We start from the raw sequence: 27,742 nt of genomic DNA, 5'->3' as shown, positions 1-27,742 counted from the left end.
GATCTCTAACCAAGTTTCTTCCACATTGCTGTTGAGTACTATGGAAGTTCAATTTTGAAACCATATGATGAGTATTCCGATAAGGTGAAGTGAGTCCAATCAAAATTAGATAGAACCTCTCTATCATTTTTGCAGATTCCTTGTGTACACATGCTGGAGAGGGTGACTGAAGAGAAGGTTAATATCATCTACCATTTATATGAAGCACAAGATTAACTTTTTGAAATCCACACTGGAAGAAGAAGAAGAAGAAGAAGAAGAATGTTTTCATACATTGGCTGAAAGAAGAGAGATGGAAGTGTAACAAGCAATTGCAAGGGACATTCAAATCTATTAGCGGCAATGAATTGTACCACTGAAAGTTCCTGGAGATGACATTAATGACAAAGGAAATTAGCAAGGCTCAGCATGAATAGCTCAGCATATGAAGTATTAAAATGATACCAATAGTGCAGGAAGCAATATGATCATATGAACCTTTCTTCTCGACACAGTCTGATTCGAATATTTGGCTGATCAGAAACTTCCATCATGAGATACATCCACTGATTCTGCCCCTTTTGTAACTTTTATGAAGACATCTTCCATGGTTGTATCAGCTAAACCCCATTCATATACAGTGAACCTTTCCCTGGCTAACTGGACAGCTCGAAAAATATCAGCAATTCTTACTCCGTTTTTTGGCAATTCAAATTTCTGACTTCCTGATATACTATATATCCTTTTTGCATCAGGAGAGAGTTTGTGCACTAGAGTCACCACGTTCTCCTCATTTTCCAAAGACGTCGTTATGCAAAAGACATATGATCCTCCATATCGAGCTTTTAGCTGTCACGAATCAGCATCCGTAAGCTTTTGATACACAGGCTACTGTTACATTGGAGATAGAAAGAAACTTGCCTCCGAAGAAGTTCCTATGCATTGGAGATTCCCATTGACAAATATCCCTAAGCGATCACATAAGAGTTCTGCTTCTTCCATCGAGTGTGCTGAAATTTACAGCCATACAGATGATCTTGTTAGCGAGTTGTAAGAAAGTTAGTAAGAAATATGATATTTGAAACCTCTGAAGCCACAATTATTTCATGAGAGAAATAATATGAACCAGAAATGGCATTGCTGCTGACAAACCATAGAATGGATTCATCAGAGCCCATTTATTTAGTACTGGAGATTATTAGTAAGAATTATTGCTCGGTTCTGCTTTGCTTACTAGTAAGTATTATTGCTCGGTTCTGCTTGGCTCTCTCCACGATTTGCCACATTAGTTTCCTAGTAGCAGGATCCAATCCAGTGCTGGGCTCATCCATGTAAACAACCTAGCGGATTTTTCGAATATATACAGTCAGCATGGGTCAGAATTAAAACAGAATCATGGGAAGGAAATAGTGTAGTAACATGCATACTCTGGGATCTCCTATCAATGATATAGCAATGCTAAGCCTCCTTTTCATGCCACCACTATATGTTTTAACTTGTTTATCAGCTACTTCAGTCTGTTGTAGCTCAACATTTCCTAAAGATTGTTCAACTTCCTGCAAAATCATACAAAATCCAGTCAGTATGGAATATAGTAATACGAGCTCTTAGGATAAATTATTGTGGATGCTTACCTATCTCTGCTCTGCATATTATATTAATTATTCTAATGATCATCAATGGTTAATACCTACAAGTTGCTTCTCCTACTCTTTTGTGAAGTTCTTCTGTTCTAATCTTATGTTTATACAGAGGCAGTTAACTATTTAGGTGTTGACCTTTCTCCTTCTTTATAGCTGCCTGCCTGATATTATAGTCTGCATTATCATAGGATGTTTGTTAAGTAAATATCTTATAGGTTAATGATTGATGATCTAATGGAGATATCTCAGAGTTACTATCTGTAGTTCTACTCATCTGCACTAACTCTACTGATTAGTATCCACTTCCAATTGAAAGGCTCGGTTAAGGTTCCATGCAACAATAAAAAAATATAAAGATCAAGTGATAGGTCTGTCACCTCTTGCACTTACATTTATTAGTTGGGAGCCTTGCAAGTTCTTCAATCGACCATAAAACAGTAGATGCTCTCTAGCTGTCAGCATTTCCCAGATCATACTGCATTTTTTTTCAGCAAAGAGTAACAGTTACATATCTGATTATCTAATACCAAGATTAATTTACAAGTAAGTGTTATCTTACTCCTTCTGTGGACAAACACCGATGCTGGTGTAGATTTTATCGAAATTAGTTTCGATGCTTAAACCCTGAAGAAGTGTATTTCCGGATGTTGGTTTTGTAAGTCCAGTCATCTGCAAGATGTTGATCCATGTATGAGTAGAAAAAGAAATAGAATAACAAATCTAAAGCTTTGTAAAAAGAATACCAGAAACACAACTGACAAGATATGATATTATTAACATGATTTTATCATAGCTATTAGTGAACCCTATCACATGATAACAAGAAGAAATCACTCTGGTTAAGTGAAGATTGAAGAAGTGAACTATAAAAGTGGTCTACCAGAAATAAAAGTATTCTTTTTGATACTGAATAAGTAAAATTTTCTTTTCTGGCATGTATCAGAAGTAAGAAAAACCTTCTGAATCGTAACAAAAGCAAAAGATGGTGTGACAGTGATTTTCTGTTTCTCATCCAAGTTTCATTACTACCTGATTTAATATAACAGTATGATCAAACTGGTTTATAATAAGAGATGGTAGTCATTCCACGAACCATATTGATTATGGTGGTCTTGCCAGCACCATTAGGGCCAAGAAGGCCAAAGCATTCTCCCCGCAGCAAAGCAAGAGATAAATCTTGAACTGCAATTTTATTCTTGTTCCCATCCCTTCCAGGAAACACTTTCTTGAGTTTGTCACAGATGATGGCATACCTTTCATTAGTAGATTTATGCAGTTGATCTTCAACAATCTCCCTCTAGATAACATGGAACAATCCTAGAAAGATTAGCAGTTATGCAGTAGAAGAGTATCTGAAGGTCTACAGGAATATGAGAGCAAACACAGAAACAGAACATCTGAAAATAGCTAAGAGGTAATTCTACTCATTCTTAATATTGTTTTTTTATCTTTATTACTGTAGTAATTCACATAACTATGTGGTAAAAAAGAGCTAAATGTAATACTTTTAGTTAGCTTCGGCTACTATCCGATATAAATATGTCATAATTTTGGGATTAGCTCATCTGGACAAATGTCTAGTAAACCTATTTCATGTTCTCATTTCTAACTAGTACTTCAAACTTTATTTTGCATGGAAACTGGAATATGATAGCTTCTGTACAAAGTAAAACTTTGGTCTTGTCACTTGTGTAAAATATTCTTGTCACTCGTGTAAAATATTACAGCCTTAGCTACTGGATATCTGTGCTGATATTATAGTTCATGGAATTGAGACATTAGATTCTACTGAGGAACTTGAAAGAGTGCCATAAGATTGCATTGTAATGCAGTTTGACTTACTTCTTTGATTACATCAGGTTTTTCCACTTGGACGACTACTTCCTCTGGAGCCATCCTTACCGAAAAGTGTCCAACATATAGAGTCTTGAGCCGAAAATAGTCTACGATACGATAATTTCTGATTGTTCTTCTTATCAAGGCGATCTTATCGGCATAATATGCAACAGGAAGAAGTAATAACCATTCGAAAGCCATAATTTTCATGACCTCCTTCAATCCATTTGCAACATCATCCAAGTCATTCCAGCGCATTCCAAAAGTTGCCATGTATGCTCCATTGAAAGAGTACTGACTAAATTCGTAGAGCCCTCTATATAAGGAAAATGCAGGTATCATCTCCAAAATCCAAACCCAATACCCTAAAACAATATAGAAAAAGAAAACTATAAGTACTTTAGCTAATAATATTTATGTAAAATACTTACAGTCGTAAGAGGAGATTGTTAATTTGACTGGATTTACTTACTTGAGAAAGATGTATCTTCTACTAATGCGCGAAACAAATATCCTACCAAGAAGCCAGATCCAAATATATATATGTACGTGATTGCTATCATTTGAAAGAAAAGAAAAAACCTTTCGTCAGCCATTTGGTAAAAGTTAGAAGTGGGATTAAGATCATTAAGAAATTTTGGACCTTGGGCTGTCTTGACATCTGAAAAAAATGCTGCAAGTATGAAAGCAAGCAGTATCTGCAAATTTGCATAAGTGAAATAGAATACAAACTGTAAGCTGTAGTCATTCAACCTGAAGAAATTTAACCCTGTAAAATAAAATAACACCATTAGTTACTTTTTCCATATGAACTGTTTTTCCTTAAGAAGTCTCTGAAATACCCACTTACCGATGAAAGATCCAAATATCACCAAAAATAGCAGATAGATGACAGATATAAGAAGAAAGTAAGCATATGAAATGATCCAATATGGACCATCTGCAAGACCATGCATCTTCATCATAATTCTTAGTTTGTGTTGCTTCTCATAAACCAGATAAGTCAATATAACCTGCAAAAGAATGGCGAAATGAACAAAATCACCAAATAAATGTAGGGCTTGTTATTAATTTTATCCTATTTCATATGTAAGGTGGGTCTAAGAGAAGGAATGATGCAGATGCACTGCACTGCACTGCACTGCTCTCACAGAAGAAACAAAGGAGGCACCTAGAAAGCTAGTTTAGGAAGGAGTCTCGATCTACAACAATACAAAACCTTTGGGTAATGGTTCCAGCTACATTGTTTTTGTCAAGTAATACAGATAAATCAATAAGTTACTTAAAGTCTAAAATAAAGTAATGATCTGTATTCAGATAATAGAATGAAACTGCCAAAGATTGTTATTTGTGTTTGAGATCAGAACATAAAGTTCTAATTAGACATATACGAAACCTGAAAATTTGGAGCAAGCCAAAATTTAGTGGTATACCTTTTCTTTTTCTATTTTGACAGGAAATGAAAGATTTAATTGTATACTTACTGGAAGTAATAGCTCAATGACCCACTTGTAGAAAAGTGCACCAAGGAGAGAAGATAAATCTAAGGAAATGTGAGTAGCCGGTTTCGGCATTTCTTTGACGAACTCAAGTAGCACTTTTGAACCAACACCACGTAAGAGTTGGAGATAAGAATTTGATACCTGGATAGGATTCAACAGTTAAAGGAATCAACATAGACAGAAGCAGAAGGCAGGAAAATAAATGTCCATGAATGTAAGGGCTCACTCAAGAGTGCGTCAAAACTCAAAAGCTATCGAAAATATCATTTTGCTACTATATAGGAATATGCAGTACATGATATATGGCATCTGTAATTTCACTCAGTGAAACACAAAATCAAGGGCTCAGTATATAAATACATATATACATGTGCTCTCTGTTTATAATACAATATTTAGGAATTCACCTTTATAATTGCAACAGGGAGATAAGAACAATGCTGCAGTACAGTCTGCAACTATTTAGGTGGCTATGAAGTTGTTGGTGAACATCATAGTGACATTAAACACTTAATATGCTTGCTTTGTTCAATGCTCAAGTTCTATCTCTGTGTAGAAATGCAGACTACACAAGGAAAAAGTAGCATAATTTTCTACACAAATAGTGTGCTTTAGCTCCTCATTGTTAAAATTGTCAACTCAGGAACTTTTACTTGTTAGGAACTACAGGATTTTGGTTATAGGCACTCACACATGCATAATGGAAGAAATTAAAACTGAGATGGAGGAAAAAACCAAATCCTAGGACAGGCACACGCAAAGAAAGACATGAAGGCAGTCGAAAATCAAAGGAAAAGAAATAAAGCTAGTCCCGGAATTTCAGTGTAAGATCTAAAGAATGCAAACTCATATGTCACTTGAATACCATGCAAAACATTAAGTTGCTGAATATATGATAGAAATAGCATTCTAGGTCCATTTTACTTTCAAATAAAGGCTCTAGTTGTTATTAAGAAAAAATGGAAGATTTCTAGCAAGAAGTTTAGTCTTGCCATACCATATTTACTGAGCGTGGAACACGCATCAATCCAGGATAGCGCCATATAGTCTCATTCTTGTAGGTTGAGTTGTACCAAATAGTCACATTAAAGTTATTTTCATTGGAGTTCGAAAAATCATAAGCTGTAAGGTGAAGAGAAACAATGTGATCCTTCTCTGCTCTGTCAATCACCATGTATGATAATGAGGAGCTAACTAAATATGTGAAATGGAGAAATTAGACTAACCAGAAACGACTTCATTAGTCATTCCTTTTCCATTGCCCCGTCGATAGCCCTTAAAGAGCTCATCATTTATCTCTGCTGAACTGCCACGCCATACATGCGAACCTTGAACACATTGGATTTCTGCATCCACATCAGATAATTAGGAAACTTAATTTGGTAATTCGAGAGTCAACATGAAGGGAACTCGCAGAAGAAAAATGACGCAGTTAAATCATGAAGTGGCACACAGAAATGACTGTATCAATATGAGGATGATGACATGATATGTTACCTGATTAGTGTTCTATGTTTATGAAAGAAAAAAAAACAAGTGATGATTTTCTCTCAGAGGGTAAATCTCAAATGGGAAGCTTGGCATTATAAGAATGTAGTTAGCTTCAGTAAAATCATTGCAAGAGAATTGTGACATACTTTTGGCATACCTGTTTTGAATAAAAATAAATGAGGTTTTCAAATCCAGAGAGCTCTGATACCTTGTCTAATCGTAACTTTTCCTATCTGAATAGGAACCATATATGTAGAATTTGGTCCACAGAGGGGTTGAAGAAGATATAAAGATCTACCGGAGGCGAAAGCAGGTTCAATGAATACCGAATATCCAGTACTTGTGTCGGTTCCCTAAATTTTTTTTTTACACCAAAAAAATTATTAGCCTTACGTAGACAATGCATCTGCATAGGAAATCAAGGCCTAGATCCAAGACAATTAACTTCAAGAAACTTACTGGGTTCATCAGCGACAGCGCACTCAAGAAATCTGAAAGGTTTGTAGGTGTCGCACTCGTAAATAGATTTGATGCCAAGCCTACCAACATCAGCAGTCAGAATTAAATGTAAGTTTGCAGAATAGGAAAACAAAAAAGATGAAAGAATGATCTGCGAGGGTCGAAAGATTCTCGCAAGTTTACTCACTGTTTGCAAGAGATTGATTCTCTCCTGTGAATAGCACAGTTGCAGGACAGGACAGTGTCTTTCTGCACGAGTGATCTGGCATATCTGCAACCAGATTATAGTCATTCCGGTGTTCTGGACTAGGAACTTGCAGCAGTGCAGGCCATTTTGGAGGCTGCTGTACTGGACAACTTAAGGACCGTTTCGGAGAGGAGTACTCAATTCCACATACATTCTCGCATGAACCATCTCCATTCTTGTCGACACAGCGACAACCGCAACTATATGCTGCCCTTAGTTCATTGTTGACTATTGTTTGCAGGGCAATCATTATCACACAAATAACAATTGGGAATGAAACAAGACTAATATTTCCGTTCAGGTTATGCTTCTGCAACCAAGAAAGCCAAAATTTAGCAACAGGATTAGCAGGTTTAGAAGCCTCCATCTGCACTCACTAGTAACTTCACATTGTATGCTACAATGACAGACTTTCTGAAACAAACACAAAATCCTAATAAACGAAACAAATCGAACATCAGATTAAGTGTTATATCGACAGAATACAATCGAGTGGATATTGTAAGAAATTTTTTCTTTGAAGACGAGCATTATGAGTTCTGAAGGTCTCTTTCGCGCTAGGTGACCAAAAAATCAGCCAACACGAGGGAGAAATTCGAGCTGCAATATCTCCGAGAGGATAAATAAATTATCTTTCATTTTATCACTTACTTTCCAAAGTACAAAACTAGCCATTCTTTAGGGAGCAAAATAAATAACCTCGTTCACTTTAGAAATAATATTAATTTTATAATAAATATTTCTTTTTGTTATTATTAAAATGATATATTTATTTTAAAAATAACTATTCTTATGTTCACTTATATTTTAAAATAAGAATATAATAATTATTTTTGATTGTGATATAATATGAAGAAAAAAATATATTTTATTTTTTATAAAACTACTAGGAATGCTTTTTGATTTGATATAAAATAAATTAATGAGATAAATTTCAAGGGTAAATTATTATGATGTTTAGTTATCATTTTAAAATAAGAAGATGTATAAATACGAAAAAAATTATTCCTAAAGGGTGCGAATTTTGACCCATCTATTACTCATAAAATTTATGACCGTTACCAAACTACTATAACTTTTATCACGTAAGCAACTGTGTAGATTTTTTTAAGCGGATCAGTTTCTAAAAGCGATATATATATATCAAAACAAGAATTTACCTAGATTATATGGTGCGTACGTAGTAACAATTATAGTAATTTTGGTAAATAATTTAAGAACTAGAAAACAGAATGGTAATCGTTTTTAACCAGAAATAGTAGATGGGTCAAACCTCGGCAAAATAAAGACGACCAATATTGTTTCCTTGGATATGTTTTGAGGGAACTATGTATGAGGTTTATGCGACCTTGCAAAAATTCAAGCATATGGCAAAGTTTACGAGCAAAGAAATTGCTTAAATAATTAGTCATTAGTGTACAAGTGCATTTAAACCACGAAAGATAAGATTTATAAAAGAAGTGGGAATACTTGAAGTAATGCCTCAAAAGATAATCCAAAAAAGATGAGGAAGCCCACAAAACCAAGAAGTCAAAACTCACCAAGAAAACCAGCTAATATATATATATATATATATATATATATATATATGTATAGATATCAACAATGTATCAATAAATCAACAAACTAGAAAAGAATTCATAAATAATCCCAGCAATGGCTTAAGAAGGTTGAGGGGATTTTGAGACCTGGAAGACGATGTTCTTTCTGAAAAGAGCATTAGCCTGGGTGAGAAAACTCGCGGGCTTACGAGAAGGGGGAGGAGGCATCATTAATATGTAATCCTCTCTTCAACCTTTGCTAACAAAGTTTATATATATAGATTGGTTCCTCTCTCTCTCTCTCTCTCTCTCTCTTGAAAGACTATATATAGGTTTTGGCTTCGACTTTGGAGAGCTTTACAATAATAATAAGAATAATTAACATGGAAGGAGTTATAAAAAGAACTAATATACTTTATCCCCTGCTCTGTTGCTCATTTTTAATGTAATATTTGCACCCTCAATTATTTAATATTTTTTATCCTCTGACTGTGTTAATAGAAAATGTCACTTGGTCATTTTTTATCTTCTTTATTTATTTATTTTTAAAGGATTACAATAGGAAATTGATTGCGTGACAGTAGACAATAGTTTTAACAGAAAATTAAGTAGATAATTAATGAAAGAGATATTTTGAAGGTCTTACATTGCACTACCAAACTTAAATTAGGGGCTAATGTGAAAATAGACAATAGTTTAAGGGATCTACTTGTAAGTCCCCCTACACTTTATAGAAGAAAGAGTTTATAACGGTCAACTTTCGCGCCAAAGGTTTACGTTAGTGTGGGGCTCGACTACATTAACGGGCACCCGTTAGGAATGAGGATTACCTACGGATCCAGTCGCAGGACATTTCCTGCATGCAGAGTGCTTGGCAGCCTGTGACTGGTTAATAAAAATGTAAAAAATTGAGAAAAAAAAATATTTTAACTAATTTAATAACCTATTAAGTTCCTTTTAATACACCTCACTACTTAGCGGAGCAGTAGCACATAGTTTCAATTGAAAAATGGATCAAATGAATGATTTTTTTTTCTTTCTGCTTTAAAAAAATCTTTATTAAATAAGGCTTTCTTAATTAAATGTTATTTGAAAAAAAGAAGAAGATAGAAACTAAACAAGGAGTTTGAAGTCCTGATTCCTTTTTTTATTGAGAGAGCGATTAATCGTGATCACGTTAACGCACATAATTATAGAACCAGTTAACGAGTAATCTTCGAACGGCATCCTTTACTTGATTAGGTCAGCCGTTATTTAATATCCAAAGTAGGTGTGGGGTCTCCACCCTTAGTTTGACGAGAACTATGGATCTCTTGCCCATAGTGTTAACTTTTTCTTTTTCTTTTTCTCTTCTCTTTTAAGAACGGTATTGTTCGACCAGCATAATAGTAGATTATTTCCGGTTCGTCTTAACTAATCTTATAAGAAAATATTGGTTAGCTTTCGTCTTTAGTTGTAAGAGACTTGGGAGAGGATTTGAGTCATTTTGTGGCCAAACTTGTTGACCATTATTCCTCACTGTTTCAATAAGCTAATGACTTCAATTAATTGGCCTCTGTTAAGTATTCAGATTATAGAAGGAGGACGCACAAAAGAAAAGTCCTGTAAAATAAGAAACTAGAAAATAAAAAGTCAAAATAAAGCATTGAATACTTCTTTTTCTATGACTTATTGAAACATTAAAAGTTCAAAGTCTATCAATCTACCGAGATATGCAAACAAAAAACCACAAGATAATAATACCAACAGCTGCGGCATATTGATCCTACAAAGTAAAAAACCCTTAATATCCATCTATTGTGAGAGCCTACCCCCATCACAATAAGATTACACAACCATAATATGCTTGTACACTAAACTAACAGTTTACCGAAATCTTCAACCATCCAAAAAATAGGCACAGCAGTTCCACAAAATACAAAAATGCGTCATAGGTAATAGTACTGCTTTCATATACCAATTAAAGGGACAATATACATGCTATTGATCATCAAGACATCCAGTTTTCCTTATACCAAACTCCCTGCTTAGTAGCATCTCTCCTTGAATCCCTGCCTAACAAAGAAAAAGGAAGGAAATAAAATTTGATTATCATCGTAGCAAACTCGAACTAAGAAGTTGATATATTTTTATGTGCAAAGGCGTCGATGGGTAAGCATGTGGCGTATGACTATGTGTGGATTGGTATTTATACACACGCCTATATTTGAAAAATTAATTTTAAAAAAAATTCTCTTTTTGATTTAACAAGAATTTTAGTTCTCAATTTTGAAGATTTATTTTTGTAGAAGCTATGATGCCCGTCGGTGGATACTTAGTAATGAATTTAGAGTAATCGGTGAGTTATCATTCTCTCTAAATATTTGAAAAGTATCTTCACCAAATTATTTCTAAAGATTATTAGTTCAGTATCACTGGAAATACTTAACTTGTCTCTAGATTGAGGAATGACCCTAATAAAAGAAGGGAAAAATGGTGGAATAAGTTGTAACATTAATCCAGCAACATCAATTCCATGCATATGAATGAATAATAGTTACCTGCAGTAATTTGATTTGTCCTTTTGTCGACATTCCCCTTGTTACGCCACAGAGACAATACTTGTACGCATTTAGCCTCTGTTCTGCGAGTTAAACCTTTGAAAAGAGAAGAAGAAAAACTAATGAGGTTAATGGCAAACAAAACCACTTCAAAGACAAATGAATCCAAGGCCAAGAACCCAGGTATACAAAACTTTACAGCTACATGGGTTTACACTTTACACCCATAGTATGTCCATTTAGCATCTTGATTATATAATCCTTTTCATCTGAAATGTTTGGATATTCTCACATCACATATATAAGGTGTTCACAAAGCCTCCTTTCAGTAATAATGTCACAATCTTTTGTGTGTGTGTGTGTGTGGATAGTTGTTTATTAGATATTTTATTAAATAAATATTATTTTATTATCAAGTAATTACTTTTAAATTATCTCGAGTCTATCTTTTTATTTGTATGGGATGCTGCACCCGTGGGTGACCACGAAGAGCAAAAATCCATCATGGATGTGGAGGGCGCTAACAAAAACCGCCAAGCAGCTCAGAACGGGCTGCAGAGTGCTGATAGGGAACGGTAGAACCACGAGCGCCGCTTACGACCCCTGGCTACACGAGATCCCGTGGTGCAAGCAACCGAGGGAATGGGCGAACTCAGTCATGGAAGAAAATCTGCGCGTGGTAGATATCACCAAAGGCAGGCAATGGACTACGGCGAGACTAACTAGGGAGGCCGGAATTGAGCTGGCTTACAAAATAGCAACGTTCCCCATGGGGTGCCGCCACCAGTGAGGACAGATGGATCTGGTGGCCGCACCCAAGGGGAACCCCAACGGTTAAAGCCATATACTACTCTCTTCTTCCTCAGAGTGACCACCACTGGGAAGGGTGGAGAAACCTTTGGCGGCTCCGGTCGCCCGCGGATCGAGTCTTCGCCGGAAACTTCGTGGGGTAGGCTACCGACAAGTGCTTACCTCCACTATATCCATGTGGGTGCCGAGGAACGCCGCGCAATGTGCGGGTTGTTTAGGAAACGATCGACCATCTCATGTTTACGTGTAGATACAGTCGAGAGGTGTGGGAGATACTGCGTTCCAGTGAAGGGGTGGAGACAGAGTTGATAGACCAAGACTGGATCACGAGAGAGTGGTGTAAAACCAAAGAGATTGATCGCCGGATCAAAGGGAAGATTGCCTGCACGCTGTGGGCACTATGGAAATGTAGAAACGAAGTGGTGTTTAGAGGGAAGAGGATGGAGGAGCTAGCAGTGGTCCGATCTGCCGTCGCGATGGCGGAGGAGTATGGGCTCAAGACAAAAGAGAAGACTGTGAAGACTAGGAGGAGGAGGAAGAGATGGGAACCACCGGACCCGGGGTGGACTAAAGCCAACACCGACGGATCGTTCAAGCCCGGCGCACACCAAGGATGTGCAGCGACAATCCTCCGAAATGCTGAAGGGGAGCTAGTCCAGGCGGCATGGGAGCCGTGCCCGGGCAACTCGGCGCTGCAAACCGAGCTCTGGGCCATCAGAATGGCCCTGCAGATGGCGAGCAAAGAAAGCAGGTTGGTGATAGAAACGGACTGCTCGGAGGCCATCAGATGCATGCAGCAGGTGGACCACTGTCCATGGCGAGTCCGCAATCTGGCGCAGGAGTGCGCGGAGATAGCAAAAGAATTTTTGGAAGTTAGGCTTGCCCACGTAGGGAGGGAAGCCAACGCAGTGGCAGACTGGGCAGCAGCGAAGGCGGGGGTGGCCTCTGGCTACTGCTACGCAGAGCGGCTAAGCCAGGTTCCATCTGAGCTTTGTAATCTTCTAATTGTCGATGCGGCAACGTCTCGACCGTCTACTAATATATAGCTGGTCACAGCTCTTTGGCTTTCAAAAAAAAAAAAAAAGAGTCTATCTTTTTATTTCAATAAAAATTATTAAAGATAAAAATAATTATTTGACTATTTTCGTTATCACCGCCGTTAAAGACTTAATTCTTGTTCACAAGCCAAACAGAGTTGAAATAAAAATAACAATTCATATTCACTAGTGTTTTAAAATAAGAGTTTTTCTAATAATGCGATATAAATAAAAATTACAATAAATAATTTTTAATTTAATATAAAGTAGATTGATAAAATAGATATTAAAATAAATTGGTAATTGAGTTAGTATATAATATAAGATGTAAATTTAACGAAAATTATTCTTATTATTAAATAGCGCTGCTATGATGTTTAGCTGTTTATTTTAGAGTAAAAAGTTATATTCGAGAATAACAAAAAAATTATTAAAAGGAGTCAAAGTTTAAAACAAAAGAAGATAGGAGATCTAATTGTAATTAACCCTATTTTCAAACAAAAGAACACCTCTAATACTCCTAGTTCCACCGTCCATCCGATTCCGATTTCCGACCATCCCGTGGGTCCCAGAGCGGGCCGTTATGCCTTTTTCTATTTCCAGCCGTTGAGATATCATCATCACGGCAGGCGAGCAGCACTAACTAATCCACCCTAAATTATTCCTTCTTTTCTTTTCTTTTTCTAATGTGATTTTTGAATTCTAAAATATTCCCGCTCAAATCCCAATTCAAACTCAAACCGGTGGGCCCGAACCCGCTCTTTCCTCTCTGTTTAGCCTTTATTACTATATCGAGAGCCTTCGAACGAACCGAAATCAAAACGCAACTGCACTCCTCAACTCTTCCCCATTCCGGATCATAGAGATCGAGGAGAGAATTGCCGCGTTTGAGTTTGATATGGATGCCATTACCGATCAATCCATTAACCGCAGTACAATTCTTTCCCTATTCTCCATCTTTTACGCGCAAATTTTACCTTTTTTTTTTTATAAGGATTTTGAGTTGGTAATGGTAGGTTCTTCGGTGAGATCATCGAAGTTGAGATACCCGCTGCGTTCGGCAGCGAAGACGAAGGATCTGGAGCCGGAGATGGTGGATGCTTCGAATACTTCCGCCTCGAAGAGGTCTCGTTCTACTCCTTTCCGCGCTCCGAATTATTCTCTGTTTTTATAATTTCTTTGAATCTTGTATCATATCACGGCGCCCGAGTAGATATGAATTCTATAAACTAGTTGAATGATCTTCTACCAGGATCATGAGATATACTTATGCATTTAGGTTGTTGTAATAGATTTGTGTTTACTGGAAAAGAAATGTCATTACTTTCCTACCTATGACCATCGAAATGGATTTGCTGAAGTTTAAATGGCATATCTTTTATCTTCTTGTTCTGCTAAAAATTTGCTCACTGTTATGCACACACTGGTTACTTCTTATATGTATTGATGCTGGAGAATTTTCTCATGCTATATATTTTTACCCATTTGCTACTTCCTTCAAGATCTCAATCAGCAAGTGGATGCATGGTGCATTCTATTAGTCTTCTTTTTGTTTCTAGTTTAATTATAATATGTGTTTCTAGTAATTAACCTCCCTTTCTGAGAACGTATTATGCTCTCTTGTTATATAGGGGGAAGCCTACTTCCATGGTTAGCCAAAGTGTGAGTGTTCTTGATCTCTCTGGGAAAGCAGGGCCTGCCAAGCCTCCACGAAGGCTCTCTATACCTACGAAATCCGCGGCAGCTAGTCCATGTCCTGCAACTTTTGGGAGCATAACTCCGATATCAGAAGCCAGAACAAGGAGATCAAATGCACCGGGGAAGAGTGATACTCCTGCCTCTGACGTATCAAGATCTACTGCAAGCAGGCCTAAGTTTAGCACAATATCTTCTGTCTCATATTGGCTGACACAGATTAAGCTTGCAGAGGCCGCTTCAAAGCAGTCGATCGTCGTGGGCTTCTTTAAGCTTGCACTAGAATCAGGATGTGAGGTATACATGGTTCTTTTCCACATTGTCTTTGTTTCCTTGATATCTTGGTTATGCTCTGCTTATAGACATGGGCATTTCTTGGTCTTGTTGAATGCTTTCTGTTGTTTTATTCAATTATTCGTTAGAAGATTGAGACATGATTACGTATGCATGAAGTTTCTGCAACTAAGTAAAAACTTTATTGCAAATTATGTTTGTAGATATGCTTATTGTTATTCCTTATTATGGTTATTTCCACAGCCTTTAGATCGGATGCGTCAAGAGCTCAAAGTCTATGTTAGCAAACATGACCTTGCAACAGAATTAGAGGATTCCGTGAAAGATTTACTCCAAATTTACAACATTGAGGAAGATCTTGAGCAGTTGAAAATCTCAGAGTCTAAAGAGGAGAAGAAATCAGAGAAGAATGTTCGCAGTGCCTCTGCTACAACAAGAAATGGGAATCTGAAACCTAAGTCATTGAATTCAGACACTCTTTTAAACATAGAAACTAGCAAGAAAGAAAACCTTAAGAAGGGACAGCCTGCATCTAGGATTAGAGGATCCTATAACACGAACCCAGCGAAAGAAGTTTCCGTGAAAGATCTGAATGGTAATCATACAATGAAGAAACCTCAGAAGCAAAGAAGAGGGAATGAGTCTGGAAAGGGAAATAAACCTACCACTAAACCAGGTAAGTTGTAATCACAATATGATATTAGATTAGTTCTTTTTAAGTCCGCTATTTTGTCAGTTTAAAAACGAGGAATGTGGTGTTTGACTGCTTTTGCTTCTTACAGAATCAGTTGATGTGCTATCAAATGAGGTATCTCATGAAGACAAGGAGAACATGGTATGCAATATTTAAATATTATCAAACTATTAGCATCCTTCTCATTTCTTGCTAATAACAATGCTCTTGACTGTAGGGTGCTCAATTACTCATGGTTGCTGCAACCAGTGAAGAGATATAAACAAGCCCAACCAATTTCATATTCAAAGTTTTATTGCCGGATGTGAAGAAGTATGGTGTTTCCAAATGTGTGTTGATATTTTACTGAAATTCTGTTTAAAAATTTAATAGTACAAGTATAGGGGTGTCTTTGAGAGGAATTCTCATTATGTGCTGTGTTTCAAAGAGTGTTGCTTATATTTTGATCAAACTCAAGTGGTGCTGATTTTATGTAGTTATCGGCTGGTCTTCAGGGTTGTGTATTAATAGTTTGTAATGAAGCTCATTTATTCATATGATTTCTTTATCTCATTCTAGCGTGAATAGTTTTCATGAAGCTCGTCCAAAATTCTCGTCCTACTTATTTCCAGATACAGTATAACGTGCAAGTGGACTTCGTAGGGGAAAATGGTAAGATCCTGACTGGACCAGTATTGCAGCTCTTTGTACTGGATGTCACAAGCAACACAAGAGCAATTTGAACGAAGTTATTCTGGAAGTACAAGTTTACTATTGGTATTGAAACGCACACAGGGAACAGACGATGCATTGAAAATTAATAATAAGTCTACATGAAGAAATAAATTCATCTAAACAGGAGGGAAAAAAAAAAGAGAATAGCAGTTGTCAATTGAAAGAGTTTTGAAGTTATAAGGAGAAACACTAAGATTGATAATTGCAGATATTCAGTCCATATCTGATTCGAAATATCTATGGCTTACATAAATGTCTGAGATAACAACTGATATAGTTCATGTCCAAATCACAGAGATTGGCAGGTGACAGCAACATGCCATACAAATACACAGCACACAGCATTCGTTTAGTTACAAACAGTACCCAACAAGATTAGGATAGGGAAGGCACCAATCTATCTGGGAAATTTGCCAGTTATTATATCAATCTGCTGTCCAGCTCTGCTCTACAACCTCCCGTACTCTCCTGTTGTATTCACGCTTATTCTCACTGAACATTCGGGCAGCTTCTGAATTTGCAGGTGAATTAGGATTTGGATCACAAAGCAATGACTGCAAAAAGAAAGTGTTTCCAATGTTAATGACTTGACTAATGCAACAAGAAAGTGTTTCCAATGTTTATGACTTGAACAATGCAACAAGAAAGTGTTTCCAATGTTAATGACTTGAATAATGAAATAGGAAAGTGTTGCCAATGCTGAAGCTATCTTGACCAAACATTAGCCTTAGTAGGTGACACTAATGGAGCAATTGCATGGGTGACTGATCATATAGTAAATTTTTCACCTAGTAGAAAAATATCTCAAAGGTGAAAAGCAACCAGTACAAAACCAGAAAGTTATCCCACTTATTAATCTTTACACTGGATCAAGCAATCAAGATTTGGAAAACTCAATTTGCTTTTTGACAATTACAGAAATCGTCATTTCAGGTTTTTTATTTCTGTTTCGTAAGATTGAAAATCTGGTACTTTTGCAACACTATTATGTACAACGATTGTATTAGTGAAGAAAGATTTCTACATGCATAGACAGCCTTATTGGAGTAAGTAGGAATGTGTGTATAACTATAAATGATAGTGATTAATATAACAACATACATTCTATTTGGAAAAGTTACATCTAGATCAAGGATGGTCGTGCCCGTCTCGGTTTTGATGTGGAGCCTTTTTTTTCAAAAAATATTTTCCATCAATAATCATGAAATAAAATCTTTGATCATCCGCATCATTTTACGTTTAACTAGATATTAATTTAATTATTGAACTACTATAAATTAATATTATGTTTTAAATGTTATCATGTGTTCAATTATATTATAGAGTGTTCAATCATTAATATTAGTTTTAATAAATGTATTCAACCATATTATGTTTAAATAATATTTATATTTAACTATTGCTTTATTTTTAATAAAATAAATCATTTGCAAAAATAATCTAAAGATAAAATACTATAATGTAAGTTTTAATACATATATTTAAACCAAAAATTAAAGATGGACATGTGTTAAACTCAAAAATATCTCTAAATATCTTAAATTTTTTATTAAAGTTATGTTAAATGCTTTCTAGTGGCACGCAGGTGCATGTCACTAGCATGCCCCGTGCCGATCGGCATGACTATCGTTAATCTAAATAAGGTTAATATTGATTATATGCATTAAAGAACATACATTCACCTTGGGGAAATGATTGCGCTTCTAAAAGTAATTATTTAATGTATACCCCTCAAAAGAATGGAAATTATACATATTTTATATAAAGCGTGTTTAATTAGTTTACTCAACTACTCGAACTATAAAAGCTAGCCATATTAGGACTAGACAAATGTATATACTTTTGTTCATAAGCAATAAGAAATAAGTTGCTATAACTAAAGAAAAGAAGGCAGTTCAGCATACCTGGATTGAAGTAAGTATTGCGGCTAAATCATATATTGGGCTCCACTGATTTTGCAGAATATCTAAGCATATGCTTCCATCCGCATAAACTATTCAAAAAGGAAAGGTTTGCATAAGCAAAAGTTTATACTTGGTCAAAATCCAAATTTATTAACAGTATCATACATGATAACCTATCTGTAAAATTAGTGAATAGGTAACAAAGGAAATGCAGGATAGTAGCATTACATTACTATAGTAGCACCAGAAAAGCAACTTTTGATAGCAGGGAGTTATCTCAGCTAGTAAAAGTTGCAGTTCAACACAGAAGGCATAAATGTATGATAACGCCAATTGGAGAAGAAAAGTTGAATTCATAATGTAACAGAAGTACAGGGGAAAAGGAGAGTCCTTTTATGCTTTAAGATGGTGCTGGATGAAGCTAGTAGACATTTCATTCAAGATGGTACTTTAATATGAGTACACAATAAGAAACACTTTTTCCCTCTTATAAAACAGAAGTTGCCACATTCATTCAAGATATTTTACAAATATTCGCCATCAAATAAAGGTAAGAATGGCTGTAAAATGCTGCAAAAAAGAGTAAGATGTCATCAAACTTGCAGGTCTGCGGGAGCATCATTCATGAACCAGGCCGTTTCACTAACTTGCTATTCTAGCAAGAACTAGGTCATCCTTTTCTTACAGTAAATATAATGTACACATTAATGAATAAATAAAACATTTATCAACCTGACCACCAAAAGGAATTAGAATATTACATTGTTAAAAAGGTATTCAGACAGGAACAGGAAAAGAACTTACTGTTTGGATGGAACATTCGAGAAACAAAGCGCACAGTCGGAGGTTTATTTGGATAATCCTCTGTAAACTGGAGTGTCAATTTGAACGTACCTGACAAACTCAAGATATTCCCATAGATCAGTGGAACATTGAAAGTAACAAAATCTATAAGAACCTATATGAGGACATTAAATATTGTGGATCATTGAATAGATGTGTTGCATATTCTACACTTCAGAAAAACAACAAAGTTGTTCTCTGAATGGAAAGAGACCTATACACAGCTTTTTGTGTAACTGAAACATCATTCTTGGCTAATTAATCAATAGTAAGAAAGAAAAGATTTGGAGGAAAGAAATACTAATCACACCCAGAAAGAAATATATTATGCAGTGCTTGCCAGAAAAGACGCTCAATAACAAGTATTGCTGAACCAGTGGCCCGAGAAATGCCAGTTAGCTATTGACATAGTAGTATAGTACATCTTGAATCGGATGGCACAGCCTTGTACCAAACAATATGTTTTGATGTATTGATACAAGGTCGGTACGGATCTCATGGGGCCAACACCATTGCCACAACATATGGTGATATGCTGTCTGCATGCCTAGCACAAACTCCATGCTAAACACAATGGTCTATTTAAATTTGATTTAATTCTATACTAAATTTAAGAACACCAATCAACCTCCTAAGGGACTGCAGAATGCAGGTAAAGTGTTCATGAGTAGCACCATATTGTCCTCTCTAATTTATACAAGCTCACCCCTGCAAGCATTTCTCCAAACCAGCCCTTTTAAGTATAAACTATCAGAAATTACAAGATATTGTAGTTTAAAAATACTTAGTTTGTCATCAAAAATAGTTTGTCACAGATAAGGAAATTATTCTTGGCCTTTATTTTGTAAAAGCCTTTAATAGCTAATAGATATGTTTCTTAATATACTAACGACATTATCTGCAAGACATCATTATTCACGGCTCTTTTCAGTCAATAATAGCAACAAAAATATATCTCTGTATAAATGCCTTCTTTATTGTAAGATCGCAACAAAAATATATCTCTGTCTAACGCCTTCTTTACTCTTACTTTTCTTATCAGCACTAAAACGGGCATGCGATGACCGCAATCTATCTCCTATTTCTCATCTATAAACTGTCAAATTATAGTTTTTTTGTCTCCTTTTGTAGAGCCAAAGGTACTAAAGCACATTCACGAAACAGCCAGATGCCATTAGTCATTGCATTTACTCAAGAATTATTTTTTGTACCAAGATATAGCTTAGCATCTTCAGCCATGTCACCTGCTATTCACAAATAGCAGAAGTACTACAGGGGCAGCTGATGATCTCGAAGTATATGCATAATTAACAAAGCAAGTCATGCTGTCTCACACTTTAATTCAGAAGGAACTATGAACTATGTTTATGATGGCATTTGTGTCCTTGGAACAAGCAAATCTTATAACAGAAATGTATTCATAGCTATAAGAGGATGACAAACAATCAGCCTCAAGATTCAATTTCCTTTTGAAACTAAACTCAGTTACTAATATTGCCTCACCTCCATCCCAAGGGGTATCATCAGGTCTGCAGTATGAAAGAAAAATGACTAAATTAATAAAGTTGGGTAACATGGATAGAAGGTACTATAAAGCTTGGTCCCTAGCAATCATACCCAAAAATAACAGCATTCCATAGCATGATGTTGTTGTCCTGAGGAGCGCCACTGATACCTGCAGGAGGATCCTGCTGCAATCGCTTAAAGTCCCTCATCAGCCTTTTCCTTGCAGGGGTTGACATCCTCGCTGCCTAAAAATTTATACCATCAAAGGGAAGCATAGTCAAGAGTATTCACAGTGAATTTTAAGTCAAACATGTCTTCCATAACTTATACCTTGATCTTCAAAATTCAAGAGAACTTTAATATGATCATTAACCAGTAAATTAGACTATAATCTTAAAATAGATGAACTCACAATCTCCTAAAGAAAGAAGATTATCTGCCTCCTAAAGAGCAGACAGTTTCCATCATTATATCAGTTGTGCACTATCTATCCTAACAGATCATCTGAATATAAATTTATAAGAAAGATGCTGGATGAATCAAATCTAACTCTAATATAACAGCCCCATCAATCTGTGCAGCTAATTCTAGGTTCTTTTATTTTTCAAGAAACTGTACGGTTTATCCTCAATTTTAATTTACTCCCAATCACAACCCGATCAAGGAGCTTCGTGCAGGAGCTGCGGCATCAGAAGGGGCCAGTTTAAAGGATTTACGACATGTACAATCATATGAGAGTGTAACGAACATGCTTGACTTACGAATCAGAATAAGTTTAAGGAAAGATGTGCATGATACAAGAGAATATAATGGAAAATCCGATCATTCACTACTTCTACCAAGGTCTTATCTAGAAAAAAAAAATTGAAGAAAAACTTCCATGGATGTGAGCAATTCATTATTTAAATGGATAAACAGGTAATTCGACTACAAAAAAGCCCATACTAAAGAAATCAGCAACATAATCTAAAAGATCATCCACTTCCTCCCTCGGGGATGGATTCCACCGGCAGATAAGTACCAAAACGCCGATTGCACGATCTGATAAGAATAATATCGATATTTACCTTCAATCCGGCAGCGTCGGGCACCAAAAAGTCGCCTAGGGTTTGGAATCCAAGAACACAAGAATCGTGACTTCAAGAACACAAGAATCGAGACTCCTCCTACCGATGGACGGAGAGAGAGGAAAGGAGACGCTTCTGAACTCGAGGAGATCAAAGATGGAGAGTTCTAGAATAATCGAGAGAAAGAGAGAGGGATCGGAAAGGGGTAGGCGAGTAGGAGAGAGAGAGACGACGACGAATAATAGGGCTTTGTTCTAGGACGCCTTTACAGGACAATATGGGCCATGGTCGGTGAACGGCGTGGTCTTTTAGCGCAAAGGATAGTACGAATATCAACTTCGTTGATTAAGGAATTAATTATTAATTTTTTTACCAGACTACAGATGTAGCGAAATCTTTTATTATCATAATACAACTTATTCCAAAATTACTATAACTTTTCCTAACTCAGCATCATATGAAAAATTACTGTCTAAGATAGTGAATATTAATATATTTATTATTATTTTTAATATCATAAGACTATTATGTTTTGTGAATAAATCAAGAAAAATGGACCATATAAAATTTCTTTCACAAAGCTATTTTTACTGTCCAGTTTTATCATAAATAAATAAATAAAAATATAACTGCAGTAGTCCACATAAATTGAATAGCTAGATAGAGACAAGCATATATATATATCTCACCAACCAGGCAGTAGCCAATTCCACAGACATGCTATCTATATCTCATGAGCCAACCAGTTGCAAACCAAACTCCATATCTAGGATTGATCCAACTAATAATAAGGCTGTCATTAGCATTACAATTTTTGCTATAATCCAACACCATAGAGAGAAATTTCCCTCAGCATAATTACGAATGCGAGATTTGCATGCTTCCAATACAAGTTAGCATCAAAGCATTGAGAAAAAATAACATGGAACATAAAATACATTTCTTTCTCTATAATACAAGACGAACACTCTCAAAGTTTGTCCTACTAATAATCCATATAAGAGAACAATTCCTCAGATCTAAAAGTAATATCTCCTGAAACCTGAAACCCAAAACTCTGAGCATCACCATCGGTAAATCCATCAAAGAAAAATAATCAAATCAAAACAGGCACCATAACAAACTACATGAGAAATACTGCACACTTCAGAATAATTAAGAAGCTAGCACTGACCATCAACCTTGGCCTTCTTTCTCCTTTGCTTTGAATAGGAGCAACATATAGTTGTTTCTCCCTGATTATCTTCACATTCATTGTACATGTCTATAGAACATTTGTAATATATCAAAACATTTGTAACACCCGAAAAAAAAAAAAAACCGACACAGACCCCTTGCCATCCTCCCATCCGGCCCGTCCTCCTCTTCACATCCTTTCCTTCTTCTTCTTCTCTTGCCGTGCACGCCACCGACGCCCCTCCTCTATTTCTTCCCCTCAGCGCAACTATCCCAGCCCCCTATTTTCTTCTCCACCTTGCTACCTCTCTCTTTCTCTCTCCTTTCTCTCGGGTTGTCGACGCCGGAGCCGACGAAGCCCCAGAACCAGAGCCGACGAGCCTACCGTACGACCCCCCCTCCGTAAGCCCCACAACCCCCGTCATTAATTTTAGTATATTAACCCTTTTTCCCCCTCGCCATCGTCGGAGACCTCGGCAGCCGACGACTCCGTGTCTAGCTGCCGGTCCGAGAGCTCCGGTGGAAAGAGGGAAGCTCTCAAAATGGGTCGGCCATGGAGTGCGCCCCGCCGCCGTCAGCGCATACACGAGTCAAGGGTACCTAGGGTGACTTCTCTGTTATCCTAAAATTCACATGATAATAAATTGTTAGGCTAATTAATCAAGTTGAATAGAGAAATGAGGCTATAGGGTACAAATGGCCTCAAATAGGCTAGGCTGGGGGTATTAGGTTAGGCTCAAGTCTAACCCAATAGGCAAGAGGGGCCTTGGTGGGCTGCAGTCCAACTGCAGCCCACAAGGTTGGCTGAAGTGGGCTGCGGTCCAAACCGACGACGACGATAGGGAAGGAGGTTAATCTACTGAAATTAACGGCGGGGTAGGATGGCTTACCGAGGGGGTTGTACGGTAGGCTCGTCAGCTCCGAGCGAGGTGGAGAAGAAATGGTGCGGTGGGAGGGGGAGATGGAGATTAATGGAGGTGGGGATGGTGGCTGAAGTGTGTTGCGGTCCAAACCGCAGCCCTTTATTAAGGGCCTGAGGACCAGAGAGGGTTTCTCTCCTTCCACCGGAGCCCTCAGATCGGTGGCTAGACGCTGATTCGTTGGGTCGTTGGCCGCCGCGGACTCAGAGAAGAAGAACAGGCTCGATGCATCCGCGGGTCCCCCTAATTTTTTTTTTTTTTTTATAAAAATTTGGGGTGTTACACATGTGATGTAAACCACGCGGTTTACATGTGTATTTAGAGTGTTTCAAGGAAGTTTAAACACCCTTATAATGTTGCAAAAGAAAACATTTCAAGACATAATAGTAGCAAATCCACGATAAGCAAATTTTGCATCTAAAGTAAAGAGAATTAACACAAAGTTCATGCATGTTTAAATAAGGTAACTTGCAGGAAACTACATCGCCAAGGTCAGAAAGCATCTTCTTCATGCATCGTGCATCATCAATATTTTCCGCAACTCAAGCCCTTCAAGGTTTTTCAGTCTTTCTTTTCTCATTTTCATACTTTGCCTTCAATTCTGCTTGCCTTTCAGCTTTCTTCTGAGCTCTTCCGACGAAGACAACTTTGTCATATAACATTTTCCCAAAGCCAAAGCACCTAGACTTCCCATATTTATCTTTGGCAACAACTGATATCACCAAAACTCCTGAATTCCCTTTGCAAGTCATCATTGGTGAATGTTTCTGGCAAATTCTTTATATACACATTAGTGAACTCCAGAGGTTTATTTGCCTTATTTCTTTCTTGACGCCCAATTAATAAACCAACGTATACTTTTTTTACCGTTCAATAACATCCCCATTGAGTCTATCAATTGCAATGTTAGCTGATTCTTCCTTCTCAAACTGTACGAAGCCACGACTTCCCGTTGATATCGCTAGCCACTTTACATGAAAGTATAGTACCGAAGCAGGCAAAAATATCATACAGAGACTTGCTATCAATTCTTGATTCAAGATTCTTTATAAATACATTAACACGGCCGCTCTTACGAAAGCTAGGATCTCGGTTTGACCACATAATCCTGATAGGTTTTCCATTTACAAGAGTGAAATTAAGTACAAATTAAGTACCACAAGCAAGAGAAAATAAAGGTCTTAATCATGCTGCAGTACAAACCAATAATTCGCCACACCTGAATAAGCTATCTACATATCCATGTAAGATAGGAAAAACATCCTGGTGTCTTATTATCCTAGTGAGGATATATGCAACAAGATAACACACCAATTATTCTAACTAGATCTCGTTAAAACAAGATAAAGCACATAGGATAGCATCATTGATAACCAAAAGATTATACCAGTCTTATCTCAATTACTTCTAAACAGAGAAGTTGCAAGTTGCAACATTTCACTGATATCATTCATGATTAACATGAATAATGACTATTGATACTTGACGTTAACTGCGAACAAAGTATCTTAAATTGATCGGCTTGAAATTGATATCTACAAGTTTCGTATTTTTCCTAAGCCAACACATACATATGAAAAGATATCCTTCCACCAATTTACTCACCGTCCTGTACAGTACGAAAATTTACGTACGCATATCCAAGCGAAGTTCCTCGGATTTGATCCCTGCAAACCTTTACGGATGCGACGGGGGCGATCCGGTTAAACAACCAGAAGAGCTGCTCCTCCCAAACCCAACGATCGAGATCGCCTACGTAGAGCGACGCGTTGCTGAATACTGCAGCTTGCAATGGCGGCATCGGAGATATCATCGGCCGCGAGAATGCCAATGGAGGAGGAGGAGTGATCGAAGACAACGGCCTTGACATTGATAACAATCTAAAAGATTATTGGGACGATTATTTTTTAATCTCACCTGGCAAAGAGGAGAGAAAGAAGATGGCAGAGTTTATATGGAGGAGGAAGTAGGATGACTCTAGAATTTTTAACACGATCGACGTCGAGATGAAATTTGATACAAAGGATGACGACGTGAGAGATTAATCAGACTAGGAAAAGGTAACCGATTTGACCGGACTGTGAATAGGGATTACGACGCATGCACATAGAAAATTCATCAAATATAATGTTGTTTACCGACTCAATAACTGAACTGCAGTTAATTTCATTATTTATTGCTTTAAATGAATCCTAACAAATATATTCTTAATATTTAATTTTAGAGTTTTGATTCTATTGTTGTATATTCTTAATATTTAATTATAGAGTTTTGATTCTCCTCAACAATAGGCGTGACGTCCGGGTTCACAAGAGACGTATAGAGAAAGGAAACCTTTACATAATCCTTTTTCAAGATTGCTTAATTAATTCAGCCTCTGTGTTGAGTTGTAAAGACCTGGAAATATTAAATAGAAGTTAATTTAAATAAATATATAACATAATTTTACTTAGAATTCTCAACTATTGCCTATTCTTATATAACCTTCCCAATTTATTTTTGTTACATATACCCTTCTTTCTAAACCCATTTGATATTGCTAGGAGAAAGAAAAAATTGAGTGTATAAATGTAACACCCCAAAATAAAATAAAAAAATAGGGGGGGACCCGCGCATGTGCCGAGCGCGTGCGTGTGTCCACTGCCACCCCCCGTCCTTCTTGCACCACTGCCACCTCCCGTCCTTCTTCTTCTTCCTCTTCACTTGCTTTGCACGCCACCATCCCCACCTCCATTAATTCCCTTCTCCCTCATCCCACCGCACCATCTCTCCTCCACCTCACTTCCTCTCTTTCCCTCTTCTCTCTCGGGTTGGCCGACGGGCGACGAAGCCAACCGCGCGACACCATTAATTTACTTTTGTTATCTATCCTTCTTTCACCGTGTCTTACCCCTCTCGGCCGCGTGGTTGCACCGCCGGTGCCGTCGACCTCAATAGTGGTCGCGCCTCTCTCTCTCCTCGATTTCCTTCCTCTTTTTCTTTCCCTCCCCTTCGGCCAGCCGCCCGCCCCGGATGAGAACCGTGGGTCGCCGACGTCAAGGGCGGGCTGCCGACGGCATGGGCCACCGGCAGTGCCGAGCCCTTCTCTCCCCCTCTGTCTCCTCCCTTAGAAGGAGATAGTGAGGGAGAGTGGGGGTTGTTTAACCCCCACCAATTCCCTTGGTGGGCTGCGGTAAGACCGCAACCCACGGGCCCTCTTTGGGTGGGCTACGGTCCAAACTGCGACCCACTAGGCGTGGATTGGGTGGGCTGTGGTTGGACCCCTAGGCCACTTCAGCCAACCTTGTGGGCTACAACACCAAGGCCCCTTGCCTATTGGGTTAGGCTTGAGCCTAACCCAATACCCCAGCCTAGCCCATTTGGGGCTTGATTAATTAGCGTAACCACCATCCTAAAAATAAATTATTATTACTTAATTAGTGTGAATTTTATGATGACATAGAAATCACCTAGAGGACCCTTACTCATATATATGCCTAAACATAAATTCCCTAATAAGGAAATTTATTATATTAAATTAATAGAATTGACACTGCGTGAAGATGATTTTGGGATTTCGGAGGAGCCGGCTAGCTGATGAGATTTAGAGTACTGTGGAGACCTAGGCGAGTATTATTGATAGTTTACTCATCATGATATTATGAGAATGCTAGCATATACATTAGTGTAACGATGTATAAATATCTGTTGTGAATATAGACTATAACGATCATGATGACTATGATATACCTTATGTACTCACAAACACTGCACCACTTTCACCTATCATTAGTAGTCGAGTTCTGACTAGGCAATACCCCTATACCCCTACTCACTCAGTCCAGGGTTAAGGGTAGAGTGTATC

The 27,742-nt window shown here is 37.3% G+C and overlaps 4 protein-coding genes and 1 pseudogene across 5 annotated transcripts; 2 read left to right on the top strand and 3 right to left on the bottom strand.

Annotated features, from left to right (window-relative positions):
- Positions 1 to 311: 311 nt before the first annotated feature.
- Positions 312 to 7,254, bottom strand: LOC140781380 (ABC transporter A family member 7-like). The gene is made up of 17 exons (XM_073127328.1): positions 7,098 to 7,254; positions 6,911 to 6,990; positions 6,660 to 6,804; positions 6,187 to 6,306; positions 5,958 to 6,082; positions 4,943 to 5,101; positions 4,309 to 4,471; positions 4,102 to 4,227; positions 3,931 to 4,014; positions 3,465 to 3,823; positions 2,716 to 2,919; positions 2,182 to 2,291; positions 2,013 to 2,097; positions 1,407 to 1,535; positions 1,214 to 1,319; positions 901 to 989; positions 312 to 828 (listed from the first exon to the last, which is right to left on the bottom strand). The coding sequence occupies exons 1-17, from the start codon at positions 7,177 to 7,179 to the stop codon at positions 517 to 519; spliced, it is 2,478 nt and encodes an 825-aa protein (XP_072983429.1). The 5' UTR covers positions 7,180 to 7,254; the 3' UTR covers positions 312 to 516.
- A 4,488-nt stretch (positions 7,255 to 11,742) lies between these two features.
- LOC140781379 (uncharacterized) lies at positions 11,743 to 13,094 on the top strand. The gene is made up of 2 exons (XM_073127327.1): positions 11,743 to 11,813; positions 12,299 to 13,094. Exons 1-2 carry the CDS (start codon positions 11,743 to 11,745, stop codon positions 13,092 to 13,094), a joined length of 867 nt encoding a protein of 288 aa, XP_072983428.1.
- Positions 13,095 to 13,894: 800 nt separating this feature from the next.
- LOC140781558 (uncharacterized) lies at positions 13,895 to 16,302 on the top strand. Its single transcript, XM_073127583.1, has 6 exons — positions 13,895 to 14,017; positions 14,102 to 14,210; positions 14,717 to 15,077; positions 15,318 to 15,750; positions 15,857 to 15,909; positions 15,986 to 16,302. Exons 1-6 carry the CDS (start codon positions 13,984 to 13,986, stop codon positions 16,028 to 16,030), a joined length of 1,035 nt encoding a protein of 344 aa, XP_072983684.1. The 5' UTR covers positions 13,895 to 13,983; the 3' UTR covers positions 16,031 to 16,302.
- A 346-nt stretch (positions 16,303 to 16,648) lies between these two features.
- Positions 16,649 to 22,117, bottom strand: LOC140781560 (ubiquitin-conjugating enzyme E2 2). Of its 2 annotated transcripts, none has more exons than XM_073127584.1 (6): positions 21,803 to 22,117; positions 20,847 to 20,980; positions 20,733 to 20,758; positions 19,191 to 19,280; positions 18,387 to 18,475; positions 16,649 to 17,036 (listed from the first exon to the last, which is right to left on the bottom strand). In XM_073127584.1, the coding sequence occupies exons 2-6, from the start codon at positions 20,969 to 20,971 to the stop codon at positions 16,908 to 16,910; spliced, it is 459 nt and encodes a 152-aa protein (XP_072983685.1). In that variant the 5' UTR covers positions 20,972 to 20,980; positions 21,803 to 22,117; the 3' UTR covers positions 16,649 to 16,907. The 2 variants fall into 2 exon arrangements, with proteins under 2 accessions (XP_072983685.1, XP_072983686.1); XM_073127585.1 differs by having other exon boundaries at positions 20,847 to 20,976; positions 21,803 to 22,076.
- Positions 22,118 to 24,418: 2,301 nt separating this feature from the next.
- On the bottom strand, positions 24,419 to 25,768 carry LOC140781378 (polyadenylate-binding protein 3-like; annotated as a pseudogene).
- Positions 25,769 to 27,742: the final 1,974 nt, after the last annotated feature.

Source organism: Typha latifolia, chromosome 2 (assembly GCF_019914945.1).
Source record: "Typha latifolia isolate L0001 chromosome 2, TyphaL0001v2, whole genome shotgun sequence".
Taxonomy (NCBI): domain Eukaryota; kingdom Viridiplantae; phylum Streptophyta; class Magnoliopsida; order Poales; family Typhaceae; genus Typha; species Typha latifolia.
The sequence above is the reverse complement of the archived record's forward strand: the minus strand, read 5'-3'. Positions and strand labels throughout refer to the sequence as shown.

Coding starts and splice junctions, on each gene's coding strand:
- LOC140781380 (XM_073127328.1), bottom strand. CDS start 7,179: ATGCCAGATCACTCGTGCAGAAAGACACTGTCCTGTCCTGCAACTGTG. Junction 6,307..6,659: donor AAAAGTTACGATTAGACAAG/GTATCAGAGCTC, acceptor ATGTGGATGCAG/AAATCCAATGTGTTCAAGGT. Junction 1,536..2,012: donor AAGGCTCCCAACTAATAAAT/GTAAGTGCAAGA, acceptor ATGATTTTGCAG/GAAGTTGAACAATCTTTAGG.
- LOC140781379 (XM_073127327.1), top strand. CDS start 11,743: ATGGATGTGGAGGGCGCTAACAAAAACCGCCAAGCAGCTCAGAACGGG. Junction 11,814..12,298: donor CAGAGTGCTGATAGGGAACG/GTAGAACCACGA, acceptor GTTTACGTGTAG/ATACAGTCGAGAGGTGTGGG.
- LOC140781558 (XM_073127583.1), top strand. CDS start 13,984: ATGGATGCCATTACCGATCAATCCATTAACCGCA. Junction 14,018..14,101: donor CGATCAATCCATTAACCGCA/GTACAATTCTTT, acceptor TGGTAATGGTAG/GTTCTTCGGTGAGATCATCG. Junction 15,751..15,856: donor TAAACCTACCACTAAACCAG/GTAAGTTGTAAT, acceptor TGCTTCTTACAG/AATCAGTTGATGTGCTATCA.
- LOC140781560 (XM_073127584.1), bottom strand. CDS start 20,971: ATGTCAACCCCTGCAAGGAAAAGGCTGATGAGGGACTTTAAGCGATTG. Junction 20,759..20,846: donor TGGAATGCTGTTATTTTTGG/GTATGATTGCTA, acceptor TTCATACTGCAG/ACCTGATGATACCCCTTGGG. Junction 18,476..19,190: donor TCGAATGTTCCATCCAAACA/GTAAGTTCTTTT, acceptor CTTTTTGAATAG/TTTATGCGGATGGAAGCATA.